General features: G+C 35.5%; 1 protein-coding gene and 1 long non-coding RNA gene across 2 annotated transcripts in view; one reads left to right on the forward strand and one right to left on the reverse strand.

Annotated features, from left to right (window-relative positions):
- Positions 1–15,337, forward strand: part of LOC126259641 (splicing factor 3A subunit 3) — an 84,377-nt gene that overhangs the window by 12,789 nt on the left and 56,251 nt on the right. Inside the window, exons 2-3 of the mRNA XM_049956575.1 lie at positions 13,661–13,708; positions 14,840–14,998. Coding sequence (XP_049812532.1) covers positions 13,661–13,708; positions 14,840–14,998 — 207 coding nt within the window. The remainder of the gene's footprint in view (positions 1–13,660; positions 13,709–14,839; positions 14,999–15,337) is intronic.
- LOC126259651 (uncharacterized) overlaps positions 7,418–15,337 on the reverse strand; it is a 28,232-nt gene continuing 20,312 nt past the window's right edge. Inside the window, exon 3 of the long non-coding RNA XR_007546547.1 lies at positions 7,418–7,597. This is a non-coding gene — a long non-coding RNA (uncharacterized LOC126259651). The remainder of the gene's footprint in view (positions 7,598–15,337) is intronic.

A 15,337-nucleotide genomic window follows, 5' to 3' on the forward strand; every position in this document is an offset into this window, starting at 1 on the left:
TGATAGATCTACAAAAATCCGATTTGGGTCATTCCATGTCAGTTCAACCTGGGGCTCCAGCACATAGTCTCAGATTTGACTGAAATTCAGTAGACTAATTCTACAATATGTGGAACACTTGTGTGCAAACTATTAGTTTCCCCTGCCAGATAGTTCCAGAATTATGACATGTGAAAGAAGGTGGTGTGACCTGGAAATTGCAAACCGCATCTGGCAATCTATCTTCAGACCCAACTTCAGGTCTTATTAACTTTGGAACTATTCCACACAGTCCAGTGAAATTTTTACAACCCAGTAACATCCATTTAGAGAACACACTACATGAATCAAAACATCAGCAACATATTTCTGAGGGAATATAAAAAATTCCAAAATGTGATTAAAAAGTAGGTACACATTGTAGGTGTCCTCTATGCCAAATATAATTCACTCAAAAAGGGTGTAAATTTTTTGTGGTATGCTTAATGTGGCCTAAACACACACAGAACTCATCATGCCCATATCAGTCACAAAAACTGAGTTACATGCACACGAAAATACAAAAATTTGAAAAATTACCTGAAAAACATGGATTTTCGAAGTGTGGTAACACAAAAGGGACAAGTGGTATCCAAGCCAAATTTCACACACTGCATAAGTAGACCATTATGATATATATCTCAAAATTTCAGCATGTCATTGCAAGACATTTGTGTACAGTGGAAGTTGACAGATGTATTTGGTGATGTGGCCATTGTTCCACAACACAATTTTGTAAAAGCATATCGTAAACTGTTCTGCCTCTTCTTATCCTCTCCCACAACTGTTTAAACACTAAGCAACAACATATAGACAGATTAACACAACCTATCATTAATGTTTACTGCACCTCAACAGCTAAAAACCAGTCGATTGTACTTCAAACAAAAGTTCTCCCTCACTTTAGCTACTGTACTCTGTACATTGAGTGGCAAATTGTACTGTCTTCCTGACACTGTGGTAGGAACTGGAACTGTCATAAGAATACGTTCAAAAGGAATCCAACACCTGTCTGGCAAACGTGGCCAGTGAAATGATCTTGCTGGTCCTGCTGGTGCCATGAAGTTCACAAATACATCACCTTCTGCTTCACAGCACTCTGCAACACATCCTAAGTACCATTTGTCATCATAAATAGCAATAACATAGCAACCTGGTTGTATGTTGCTGCTTTTGTTTCTGAATCCTGAGTCAGACACACTGTGAAGACACATGTTGTGCATGAACCTATAGTTATAATCGGACAGTCTGCTCACCTGCACATAGTCAGAGTCCGCTGGAGAGAAGTGATGATGGCTCCCTGTGCCTGCAACAGTTTTAACGTGTTTTAGTCTGCTTTTTAGCAACTCTTCGACTGATTTCACCTCATCTTTCGATTGTATGCCAGAGATATTTTTCTGTACCCAGGTAAATAATTCAAGAGGTGTTAGAATGTGACCTTCTGTAGGGTGCTGCAGACTAGCTCGTGATGCCATGCACTTAATGGTAGCATCAGTACCATCACATACATTTTTACCATGACTTGTTGCGTAAAAATTCCATTCTGCGAGAATCTGAAAAACATGGTAATGCATGCATAAATTTTTGAGATTTTTACAGTTTTTGTACTGATTAGCTGCCCCATCACTGAAGTATTTTGCAAAATGTATGTGAGGCAGCTTGTTTTTCACATATGAATGACAGTGTGAATGTGGGCATGAACTCCAATGGCATCATGAATTAAACAGTCACTAAAAATGCACAGGTTCATGACAGACACATCACCTGATTCACCTCTATAGTAAATCGCAAATGGCTGGAGAGTTGCTTGACTGTTGTCCCAATGATATCCTTGGATGGCATCTTGAACTATAAATGCATAATTTTCAGAAAAGTCTAGTATTACTATAATTTCATCTTGTTTCAAATTATCCTTACAAAACTGGAGATAAGCTGATTGTGCTGTTGCTGTGAAGCTGTGTGTGGTCAGTTTGTCCGGTTTTTGACAACACAACAAAAATCTTCCACTGTACTTTGCTTTGTTTCAAGACTTGTGCATGTGTGTCCATTGGTTGTAAGAAACAAGTTCATCGTCATCCATAAGGAGTTCACCATACAGTTTGTTATTCATGTGTTCTTCAAGATTTGCCTTACCAGGACACTTTTCACACCTGTGTATCATGCACTGGTTGGAACTGACGTCACACACTAGCAGCTTCATTGCACCTTTGTAATTCAGACCAGAATCCTTTATAGCAGCAAACATCAACTTAGCATTTTGATGGGTCTCTCATACAGAAACATTGTGCACTTACAGGCACAACTTATTTTGGCTGAAGATTGAAAAAAGATGATAAACCTACTTTGGTATTGGGATACTTTTACTTGAATTCTACATATAGTTCTTATATGTTGCATAGCAACAGACGTTTTTTGCATCTGTACACGTACATTTCCCATTTTCACCGTTACAGTCTTTTTTTTCCAGGCATTATTCGGCTGTAGTCATTATTTTCATAAAACTCCGACACTAGCACCTTCATTTTTGAACTCAATTGCTTACCCTGAGCTTGCTGAAGTTGTGGAAGCACTTGGGTTGCTTTTATTTTCCTAGCTTGCTTTACCATGTATGTAGAAACATTGAATTCCTTTGCAGTGTAGTCAGTAGACCAGCTGGAAGGTGCAAGGGTAAGAATAGCTACTTTTTTCTGGTGTGTGGATATGGCACGTTTTTCTTTCAAATCATGCACAATTTTGTCCAAAGCAGAGCATTTCTGGCATGATTTCTGTTCCTTTGGAGCAGATAGTTCTTCCTCTTCCACCTTTAGTGTGTCAGCTAATTTGTGTTTTATTTCCATTTGAGCTTCTTGTGGTTTTCTTCTACCATAGCTGGGCTTGTCTCTTTTCCCAACTTTGTGTGTCTTCGTGGGAGACAAACCAAGAGCAGTCACTGAAGTATTTAATTGCTCATCCGTTGTGGTTGTAGGTGGCTGACACTCTTCGTCACTGTCATGTAAATTATCAGAATATTCTTCATTTTTTAGCAGTGTAACACACCTGGAACATAACTTTTTGTCCTGGTTTCATGTTAAGTCCCATGCACTAATTCACATTCAATACTGATTTGATATCAATTTCTCTGTGGCTACACTTCACTGTCTTCTTATGAATCTGAAATGGATCAAAACAACTTCTTTGTAGGAAAAAATACTTATCCAAAAACGCTTTCATATGATGATAACAAACACTAAAGTTTCCTGGAACTGTACTTCTTGTGCCCACAGGGTGTATCCTGGATCTCCATAGCAACAAATCTTAGTCCCATTCATCCAGATCATTCAGTACAAAGCGAATGCCACATTTTGTTCCATATGTTGTTTTATGACATTCAGATGCTTGTGCTCTACCAATTCTGCAACTTGTTTGAACAAAAGCACCACTAGTACACTCCTCTGCCTCCATACTGACTTTCCACAACAGTACTGACCAGTCTGAACTAGAATCTAAAAAGCAGTAGTAACTTGTAATTGTTGCTTGTTTCCTTTGTTGTTCCTGCCTAACAATGACTCATTCTCTCCCTGAAAACTACCATTGTTTAACTTTCTGTTGCCTAATGGTTCCCAACAATTGCTGCAGCTTTATCTGAAACAAGCTGTCTGCATCATCACTGTTACTTGCTAAATCATGTTAAAAGAAATGTAACCAAATACATCTCTGTCAATTTTTATTATATACAAATGCCTTGCAATAACAAGTTGAAATTTTGCCACATATTATATTACAGTCTACTTATGCATTGTTTGAAATTTGGCTTGGATATCACTTGTCCCTTTTGTGCTACCACACTTCGAAAATCAATGTTTTTCAGGTAATTTTTTAAATTTTTGTATTTTCGTGTGCGTGTAACTCTGTTTGTGTGACTGATATGGGCAAGATGAGTTCTGTGTGTGTTTAGGCTACTTTAAGCTTAACACAAAAAAATTTATACTCTTTTTGAGTGAATTATATTTGGCGTAGAGGACACCTACGATGTGTACCTATTTTTTAATTAAATTTTGGAATTTTTTTATTTTCCCTTAGAAATATGTTGTTGGTGTTTTGATTCATAGTGTGTATTCTCTAAGTGGATGTTACTGTGTTGTAAAAATTTCACTGGCCTGTGCGGAATAGTTCCAAAGTTATTAAGACCTGAAGTTGGGTCTGAAGATAGATTGCCAGATGCGGGTTGCAATTTCCAGGTCACGCCACCTTCTTTCACAAGCCATAATTCTGGAACTAATTGACAGGGGAACTTAAAATTTTGTACATGAGTGTTCTACACTTGGTAGCATTGGTGTGCTAAATTTCAGCCAAATCTGAGACTATCAGCTGGAACATTTTCTCATATTGGTTGAATTGATATGGAATGACCCATTTATAATGTTTATTCATATTGAAGAACTGTACTGAACTCAAAATATTGTTAATTTCAAAATTGTGACATAGCTGTAGAAAATTATGAATAGCTAAAATCTCTCTCCAAGTAACCCAATACAACCATGTATTTTTGGATACAGCATAATATTACCTTTCAAATGGTCAAAAAATTGTTGGGGTTCTGAGTTGTAACAATTTTATAACAAATTGAAGTTTAATTTTGTAATTTACTGAGTAAAATACATGTTTGAGACAATAATTAAATATTTGAAGTCAATACAACTATGAAAATACCAGATGAACTCAAGTTTTATGTATCAATTATTTTAAAATAAAAGATACATACATTGAGAATTTTTCAAATTAGGTTTACTTACATTTGAATACAAGAGTTGGCAATTATTTGTTTTCAAACAAATCCTTTGTACAAAGATGTTTTGATGACTTTAAAGTTTAATAGATGGGCTGGTGGAACAGGTCGTTTGTCTTCTTTTTGAGGCCAAAAGATAGTTTCTGCTGGTCTGGTGCATAAAAAGAATGTGATAGTCCCCTCCTTCTTCATTGGAACCCAGAATCATTCCTATCCACCAGTTTTGCTCATAAATGCATGCAATGAAAGAATGTAGGTTAGGTTTAATAGTTGGGATAGTCACAAATATATTTTGTTTCAACAAAATTTCCCCGTCTGAACTCACTCGTTTGGCTCTAATTTCTTCGCAAGAAGCTGATTAAAAATAATGGAAACTTCTTGTACCTGGTATTGTTTGACCCATTTGAAATCTAGTTTCAAGCATTGTTCTTTTAGTTTCAATTTCTTATTACTTTAAAAAGAAAAAATATATTTTTGAGAATAAACTTTTGCAAAAATTGTACATTTGTTCAGCATTTATTATCTGCTCACTTTGCCTACTGCTCTGCAAGTTTTTTTTTTTGTAATAGCTCTCTTGGCTGTGCCCCCGATCCCATCGCATGTTGTTTTACCATGACTTGTAGCATGAAATGACCAGTTTGCATTTAATTTAAAATCTTTATAATGAAAACATAAATTTATCATGTTTTTAAAGTTTTTGTACTGAGCACTGCAACCATCTGTAAAATACTCAGTTTGGTCAACATCAGGAAAGTTTTGTTTTATGAAATCTATGGTTTCTTTCTTGTACTGAATATACAAATGGTACATCATGTTTTAGATCGTCTGAAATGAAACACAATGATGTTTCTCTTGAGGTGGAATCTTCATTTTTTTAAAAATCACTACTGGATGAACTGAGCAGCTCGAAGTGGCCCCAGTGGTAGGATTGCACTTCATTTTGCAGAATGAAGTTACAGTTTTCTGCAAAATCCATAAGAACTAAAACCTCATTAAATGTCAAATTTTCTTTTCTCTGTTTCATGTAAGAGTTTTGAGTTTTTGTGATGTAAGTGTGAGGTATCAGAGATTCAATTTCTTTTTAAATAGTAAAAGCAGTAAATTCCTTGCAAGGTAGTAGCATCGTTTGTAAAGTCATTCTGCCATCACTTGAAACCCACTGCGAAAATTTAATGTCTTCATCTCCATCTTAGTCTTCTAGTATTTCTCTTAGATGTAGCTGCAATGATTCACTTGTTTTTGGGCACACATCACAATGTCTTAACATACAGTCCCTGTTTTGTCTACCACAAACCAATTTGTTCATCATAGTGTGTATTGATTCTTTATCATGCTGTTTCAGAGCATTTCATAAAAGCTCAACATTTTGGTGGTACAAGCAAGCACACATACTGTGAGTTCCAGGTGAACCAGAAAGCTCACACCATTTTGGTCTCAAGGAGCAAAATTTGGAAAATCAAATTTTAATATTTGAGTGTTTTTCTTTAAATGCAATAAATAGTTCCTTTAAGATGCATAAAAGAATTCTTTTTGTCTTGTATTTTTTTTATCTAACTTTGTCTTTAGCACCTGGCAGCATGTAAGAAAATTCATCATCTTCATAAAACAATTGGACAGTGTCTGTTGTTTCTTGGGGAAGGGTTCCGCCACGTTTGGGTTCTGTCTAAACCAAAATACCTTTCTCTTTTGCAAGCGTTCTGGCTTTTCACACGAAATATTCTGATACGTTATATTTTTCCGCTGCTTTTCTGTGAGACCAAGACTTTGGAGTGATTGTTAATCTCTGTATTTTTTCACATGTGGTTAAGTTTATCTTGAGTTTTTCCTTCATAGTAACCACTAAATGATAAAGATCCTCAATTTTGCCTTCAGTTCGTTACCTTGAGTTGTACTGTCAGCTTCACTTGAATCATTGGATTCTTGTACTTTCAAAACAAATGAAAACTTTTTTAACCTGCTTCTCTTGTTTTTTTAAACTTCTTTTTAGCATATTTTTTTCTTCAGTTGGGTAAATAATGACTGAAGTTTAAGTGGTGTCACATCCAACCCTAAAAGAGTTTCATACAACTTTTCTCTTTCTACTACTCTTTTTTGCATTATTTAATTCACCTGCATTTGCTTCGTCACTTCCAAGTAGAGCAATACCTTCATGATCTAAAGTAGGTGTTGCCTCTTTCAACAGTTTTCTACATGTACTGCGCAACAGCTTTCCTGGCACTAAAATAATGTTCTTATTTTCCTTAACATATTTTGGTTTTTCCAGAGTAGTTATCCTCAAATCTTTCTTCTTTGTTAAAGGTACAGAACGTTTCTTAAATGGATCACAACAGGATTTTTGGTTCTTTTCAAAATATTTCTTTAGACAACCTTTCCGAAATTAAATAAGTGTTTTTGCTTTTTGTCAGTGAAGTACTTTCACATGAAACATTTAGTAATGAACCTACTGAATACTTAAAATTAGTTTCATCTTTACTTGAACTTGCTCTTATCTCCATGGCAAGAAACACACACAAAACAAAGTTTTAAAAATTAAATTATAACTGTGTTTATATAACAATTTTTTAAAATGTCATTAAGCACAAAACACCAGGTAGTTAACATGAACAGAGCAAAATGCACACTGATAGACTTGCAGTACAGGCAGGCTGTAGGAGAGCGAGGGTTTCATGTCCTGGCTTGAATTTCATGTCTTGACGGAAGACAGCAGGCAGACAGCTGACTGGTGAATTTTTCATGTGCATTCTTGCATAGTACTACTGCCTTATCTGAACTTCAACACACTTACCATGACTCCAAAAATGTATGTTTCTTCAGCTAAATAAAACAAAAAAGATAAATTACAACTACAGTAAAGTCTTTGCCCCAATTTAAAAATACATAACAAAAAATGTACCAATAAATTACTTTTTTAAGTAGCTGATCTTCCAAATTATAGTTTTAAAACCTTTTACTTCTATATAATCTCTATATAACCTCTACTATAACCATTTTGAATCTTAAAACAGCCGTCCTATATGCTTTGAACAGATAAAACTTGTTTTGACATCAGTATAAGATAAAATTGTTACAACTCAGAACCCCACCATTTTTTTTTCCACCATTTGAAAGGTAATTTTATGCTGTTTTCAAAAACATTTTGTTGTACTGGGTTATTTGGAGAGAGATTTTAGCTATTCATAATTTTCTACACTTACGTCACAGTTTTGAAATTAACAATATTTTGAGTTCAGTACAGTTTTTCAATGTGAATGAACATTATAAATAAGAATTTTGTAGATCCATCAGTTTCAGTGTTTAATTGAAAACAAAACAGTGAAAATTTCAAGGTTCTAGCTTCAAAACTTAATGATTTTGCTTCAAATTCTTTAAAAGCATGCATGCTTCAGTTACGTCTTAATCGTCCTTAGAAATATAATTAGCTGAAAACTTTAAACGGTGATAACTCAGAAGCTATGTGACAGAATTGGATGAAACTTTGGATATTTTCTTATCTTTATGCATACATTTCACATATAAATTTTGGAACAAATCTAAAAACCTTGGGTTTCATATCTACTTTTGGCTGGATGATTTGGCGTGGAATAACCCTGATGCCTTCCATTTCCAAGGGCGTACACAATCTTGGTATAAACATCTGTATCTGTTTACAACACTATATTCAGTATCATTCCTCATTTTGAGATCTCACTTTCTTCTGTTATCACTTCGAGGTCCGCTCAGTTAGAATAATTTTGGGCCCAGAAAACCAGCCACTTGTGCCATTATTTGAAATGTTAGTGGTACATTTGTTTTTTGTTATATGTGATCCCTAGAGGACTAAAGGGGGAAAATGTTACATTGCTACCAAATCATTGTAAATTATCAAATTTCATTCAAAGGAAGTCATAATTTAGAAGCTTTGCACTAGTTAATTGCAGTTGTTAGGTCTCTAGTGGCATGTTACATACAAAATGCCCTGTTTTATACCCTATAATGACAATTTTACTGCCCAAGATCTTTTTGAAAAAGAAGTCATTATTTGTGTTGTGCACTAATTACAAATTATTGTAACTCCATGAGTACTTTACATATGAAATGGGTTGAGAGTCTTCTGCTTAATATGGTGTTATTACAAACACCAACATGCCATGTTTTCAGAAGTCTGGGTCTGTATCTCTGTCATCTGTACACACAGCATTATCTTCCTCTTCACTAAATTATCCATTCTCTGTTTTTGTCAGCTTCCCTGAGCAGATCATGCAGTATGTTGGTGTGAAAAATTGCTCTGTATATACTGTGCAAATTTCAGTAGCGAAAGACACGATTAGCACTGGTGGAGTGCTACACAACCAGTTTCAGCCTCTTATTAATGCCATCTTCAGCCCCTGTGCACTCCATATATAAGAGATCAGATACATTGATGCATGCATAAATGGAACCATCAATAACGGGATTCCTTGAATTTTTTGTGGAGTGTGTCCTTTAGAGACATTTGTCGTTTCCAAGTCTTTGAAGTGCACACACCACAAAAAATTTGTGGAATCCAGGTATTGATGACTTTGCTTGTGCATGCATCACTGTATTGGGGCCTGAAGGTGGCATTAACGAGATGCCAAAACTGGTCGGGTAAATAAAATAACAGCTTCTGAAAACCTACCGCCATTGTGTGATATTTCTTTGGAAAATATGTGGCTGGTCAGTGTCTTGTATCCATGATGGATCAACAGAGACAAAAAGTACAATTGTCCTTCAAAACAAAAATTATAATGTGACTTCTTCAGCAATTCCACTCATAACTGGCTTTTGTTGTGTGGAAAAGTCTGTAGCATTTTGACTTGCAGAGAGGTATGTTCCAGCTGGGCAATACCAGTTTATTCTTTTGCTTTTTGAGTTACCCAGACTCTTTTGTCTTCTCTGAACAAATCTTGGAAACCCACGTTGTATGCTGCTTCAGCATGAGTTTCATATAAAAAAAATGAGATGAAGACAAATAACACTAAACTAAGTTGTAATTACAGCAGTAGAATCTGTATCAGCCATATTAGCAATAAAAAATTGTAGCTGACTGAAGATTATCTGAATATGAATCTTCATCAAACTATTCCCCCCTCAGATATTTCTCCCTCCGATTCAGAATTGTTGTTTCTTCTTCTAGAGGTTCTAAAATTCCTTGCTTGCTCAACATGTTTATAGTAGAATTACAGCAAATCCCAAAATCTACCAAATAAATGCACAAATTTCATGACGTCACAACCACACAATGGCTCAATAAGTTGTGACAGCAGCTCTTACATTCGCTACTGTTTTTTTCGAAATAATTCTAGAAATTGGCAACAGAAGGCAGTCTTGTCAAGGGACAGATAGTGAGATGTCCATACATTTCATACTAGACTAGTCCAGCTTTTGAGTTATAGGTGGCTTGCACCTCACAGTTTTTAAGCGCATTGGTATGGCGTGAGTTGCACTTGGGCTTGCTCACCAAAGTGTTAACCCTACTTTCAACTGTTGCAGCATTTTTCTTTACTTCATCTGTGTACATTTTTGTTCACACACATTTGTCTGGTAATTGTGTCTCTTTACTCTTGTGTGCTTTTTATCTGTAAGTTGACGTTAATACATTTTTCAAGATTATGTTTAGATAATGCCTGTGGTTTTCTAGATTTGGTTACTTGCACACAAGTATTTCTTGCAGGCACTAGTCAGCTGTTAACCTGATTACGACCTAAAATACTGAAAGCCGGTTTGTAATAAACCTATACAGTAAAGAGGAATGTTCATTACGAGTTGTCGGCCTATTTAAAAAAAAAAAAAATCAGCATTGATATCATGTTATTGTCACCATGTTGTTAACGGCAGTTATGTCACTGCTCAAAGCTGATGACATCCTAGCCTGTTAGTTCACTTGTGATATTCTACTTAAGCAAATAAATTTCACAATAATAGACATAAATATGTCTGTAACAGTAAAACAATCTTTGTTCATTCATTTGTGTACCTTGCCCAAGTCAGTGAAATTTGTTTGCTTGCAATGTTTGGTGCGAACACCATACAGTCATAATGTCACTGTTGGAATGTGCCAGGCAGAGGGGTTGGCAATTTTCTAACTCCCAAACTTCCTGCCAAGCTGTGCAGCATTTCTCTACTTGACTTCTAATAGTTAGCAAACTTAGTTACATGATATGTCTACCATCTCTGCATCATCCATCACTATGCTGTGGATGCCAACACCATAGTGGCATAGATAGGGTGTGTGTGTTTGGGGGGGGGGGGCGTGTGCACGTGTGTGAGGATAACTCTAAAGCTAGCAAGTTTTCTTACGTATGTGCATGCCTATCAACAATTCCGCGTTTCTGCTTTTCGGTGAGTTAGCCAAACTTTTCCTACAAAGAAAGTACATCCTGAGTGAAGCAATGAGTGTGTCTCATTGTGTACTGTCGTATGAGATGGTTTTATCGGTGTTGCCATCTCCCTATACTTGAATTAAAAATCCTACTCAGCTACATTAAATGTTTATCATACATTAAACAACTGTGAATCTGTTGTCTTTTTAACCCCTCCTTCATTATCATAAGTTATTCGGGACCAAACATTATTATGCAAATTTTGTGATTAGTATTGTGCGCTGTGGTGCAATTAAGTATCCCAGTAGCTCTTTCAGGCTAAGGTTGCAAGTTTTCCAATATCAAATTTTGGGAGATGGGAAAAACTGACAGTCTTATGTGATGGCAACGGACACTTTCCAGTTCATACTTAATGAATGACTACTGTAGACTAAACAAATGCCATACATAATCCTTTCTTGAAATCTTATATGCCCTCTGTTTGGGCACATGAGCTCCTTCACATTTAACTTGGTTCTTCTTGTCAAGAAAGCTAAAAGCAAATACTCTTTCAGCTCATAATGACCTAATTGTTATTTAAGGCCATAACACTAATAAAGTATTAAAAGTTTACATAATTTCAATTTTAGGTTGTATTTGGAACAAAGTAAATAAATTTTTAGTGTACATATAAACTTTTTTCAGTATTCACTTAATTGTAAGGCCCTGATTCTCAACAGGATATAATACAATTGAGTTTTTACTGGGTTTTAATATGAACAAAATAAAAAATTGTCAATTAACTTACATAAAAAATTACAATAACAATAATTTGTAAATTCTCGTCTTCTTGCACTAAAAATAATTAGTGCATTAACTGTCATAAAATTAATATTGCAGTGTTAGAAACTAACAGTCATGTCAGTGATGTAAAAAATAGTTTTTGTGCACGTATTTTGAAATTGCACAAAATAAAAATTGCTAATAAGAGTGAAAACTGCAATAGCTGTAATTTCTAGAGTCTTAACTGCCTCACCTAAGACAAGTTAGAACATTCCACAATTTTGGCAGTGGTGCATAACATGAGTTTTACAATAATGTTTGTTGCAATTTGAGCGCTTTATAGGGTTTTTGTTGTCATTGTTTGATGGACAGAGTTTGCACCTGGCGTCTTCAGAGTTTTGATTTCCGCCACTAGGGCTTGGCGTTGAAGAATTGTCTGTTTGATGTCTTCTAACAAAGGCCACTGATTGTTCATTTTGTAGCAACTTTTTTTTTAGCTTCAAAGTAAGGAAGAACTAGGAGTATTCGTAGTTCATCGAGAGGTTGTTGACCCATTCCATAGGATGTGAAGAAATTGTCATATGTAACATTTTGTCCTTTCCTATCTGCTCATGTGTTAGATCCATGACAAACTGCATGCCCTATTTTTTCCAGGTGTTTGGTCAGGTAGCTTTCCTCTATAAATTTGTGTTTTCAAAACATAAAAAGTAGTGCTACGGCACAGTATCCGTATTTTGAGAGTTTACTTGATATGTGTTGTCTGAAAGGATAATGTCCACTGAAAGCTATCAGTTGTATTTGTGCCAGTTTTATATTGTTTTGAAAGTATTTCAGACCATTAATCTGACAGAACTCTTATAAGTGCTAGCTTGTCATTTGCTAGTGGTATTTGTACATGTAGCAAATTTTAAGCATGTGTGTCATATAAACCAAAGGGACAAGTGAAACACACTAAGCTATAACAAGGGGGAGGTAATGTATTTTTTTCATTTAAGTTACAGACTGTGTAGAATGGATAGAAAAACAGCCATCAAATTTCAAGCACCGGCATTTAAATACAAAAAAGATAACAAAAGAGCATACTCCTTTTTTCGTCACTTCGACATGAAGATAGCATCAGGGTTAAATTTTTGCTGATAAGTAGAGAGAGGCTCTCCAAAATCTTCATTATGACAAGGAATGTATTATTTTATACTGTTTTGGGTAATACATTTATGAGTTATCATGGCATTTTGATCATTTATCAATACATACTCTTAATTTTGTGCTAAATATCTGTCTTTAATACTAGCTCAGAGGGTAGTCCAGTACTTCCCATAGAACTAAGAGACCTGCTGTAAGATAGTACACAAAAGCTCAACTACAGTAGTGCTTTTTGGCACTTCGCATGACATTGTACATTTCATTTTTATATCAAAATAATGCAGAATGTGATTTAACATTGGTATCTTGAAATTAATAGCGAAATAAGTAAAGATAAGCTGTCGTCTCAAGTAGTGTATAGGTACATTAATAAGAAGCTGATTGTTGTTAGGGTTTGTGCTGTGTGAAGTGGATGAAGTGATCATAGGATGGTGGCAGGATTAGGAGAGTCAGGAACAGTGTGAGAAGGGATAAGGTTACACCACCATAGAGTGTTTGCTCTGTAGTGCAGACTGGTATAGTTGCATATTGCTTGCTGTGGTATAGGGCATGGAGTTTGTGGGAAGGATGGGGACAGCAGTCTTCTTCTGCCCACCCTTTTCATCTTCGCTTTCAAGACTTTACTCTCATGCTAGACTTTTGTATGTTTCAGTACCGAGAGGTCATAAATTCAGACCACCGTTTGAAGATGCTTCTGGATGTAAGTAAATGATGTCAATAAAGATTTTAGCTTAATAGTTTTATAATTAATTGAGATAAAGTAATAGTTTACATTCCATAATTAAACACATAGTGGCGTATTGTGACCACGCCGTAATACAACATAGTGTGTCATATTGTTAATACATTTTGTAATTCATCTATCTTGAAGTTTCATGTAGGAGATAGATTGTGACCTTTAAATTTCTCAAACTGATAATTGGGCGAAGTAGCAGTTGTATAGAATTTAGCACCACATCTGGCTTTCACATCGATAACGAATGATTCCGTTTCAACAAAACCATTTCCATATGCAATGTCCAAAGCTAATAAAAGCCATTAAGGCCTTTGTCAGCAGTAGACACATGCACACACACACTCACGCCAACGCAACTTGCACACACGTCTGCAGTCTCAGAGAACTGAAACCAGTTTCAGTTCTCTGAGACTGCAGATGTGTGTGCAAGTTGCGTTTGTGTGAGTGTGTGTGTGCGTGTGTGTATGTGTGTCTACTGCTGACAAAGGCCTTAATGGCCGAAAGCTTTAATTGTGTGAATCTTTTTGTTGTGCCTGTCGTGACTCAGCATCTCCGCTATATGGTGAGTAGCAACTTTCCTTCTCTGGTGTTGTTACATTCCAGCCTGGATTTTCCATTGTTAAGATTGAGGAATTTGTGTTTTGGTGCAGCACCTTTATATTCAGAGGAACTTGAGCAATTTTGACATCACTATTTGTGTTAAAAAAACTAATTATACTACTTTGTCCAGCCCCATGCTTTTATTTTAACAAATTTGAACTCCAGTTTAGAGTGCACTGTAAAACAAGCCATTATATCCTTGTTTTCCCCAAACAATTGGTAACCAAATTTCTCTCAAATCGTTAATTCCAGATTAGTTTCTCATGTTTGCCTATTGTCTTCTTGCTTAGTTTTAAATGAAATTATAGCCACATTGTTAGTATTATCAACGTACACTCTGTGGGTATACCCACTGATATCCCTATCTGTGCAGTCTTCTAATAGATTAGGTATGTATTAATAGAAAAATCTAACTTGTTTGCTATTACACAGTATTTTAAAATTGACAGCAGAAACTAATTAATTTATGCATAATATGTATTTTCTGTTATTCAGCACTACATGGACAGTACTAATAATCTCAGAGAACTTTATGAAGATAAAGATGGACTTAGAAAGGAGGAAGTGGCTGCACTCTCTGGTCCTAATGAATTTGCAGAGTTTTATACAAGACTGAAGGCCATTAAAGATTTTTATAGGCGTTTGCCAAATGAGGTTTGCATATTTCTTTTTGTATTTACTCTTAAGGATAAAACTACAGTTGTTACTAACTACTATATTTTTTAAAATCTCAGTTGCTGATACTGAAGAATAATAACAGGGAGGCATATGGATTATTATTTGCTGTTGTTTCATTATTCTGTGAATAATGACAATTTCTCTGTGTGTCTGTGGAATTATTCAGCAAGAAGTAATGATATGATTGCTTTGTGGCATGTTTCCTTTTCCTTTCATCTGTTTGTCATTCACGAGTTTCTTCTGCACTTGCAATCCAGTTGGTGTAACTGATTGTTACTACTGGTAGTGGAATTATCTAAACCTAGGAAGGTGGTG

The sequence above is a fragment of the Schistocerca nitens genome, chromosome 1 (assembly GCF_023898315.1).
Source record: "Schistocerca nitens isolate TAMUIC-IGC-003100 chromosome 1, iqSchNite1.1, whole genome shotgun sequence".
NCBI lineage: Eukaryota > Metazoa > Arthropoda > Insecta > Orthoptera > Acrididae > Schistocerca > Schistocerca nitens.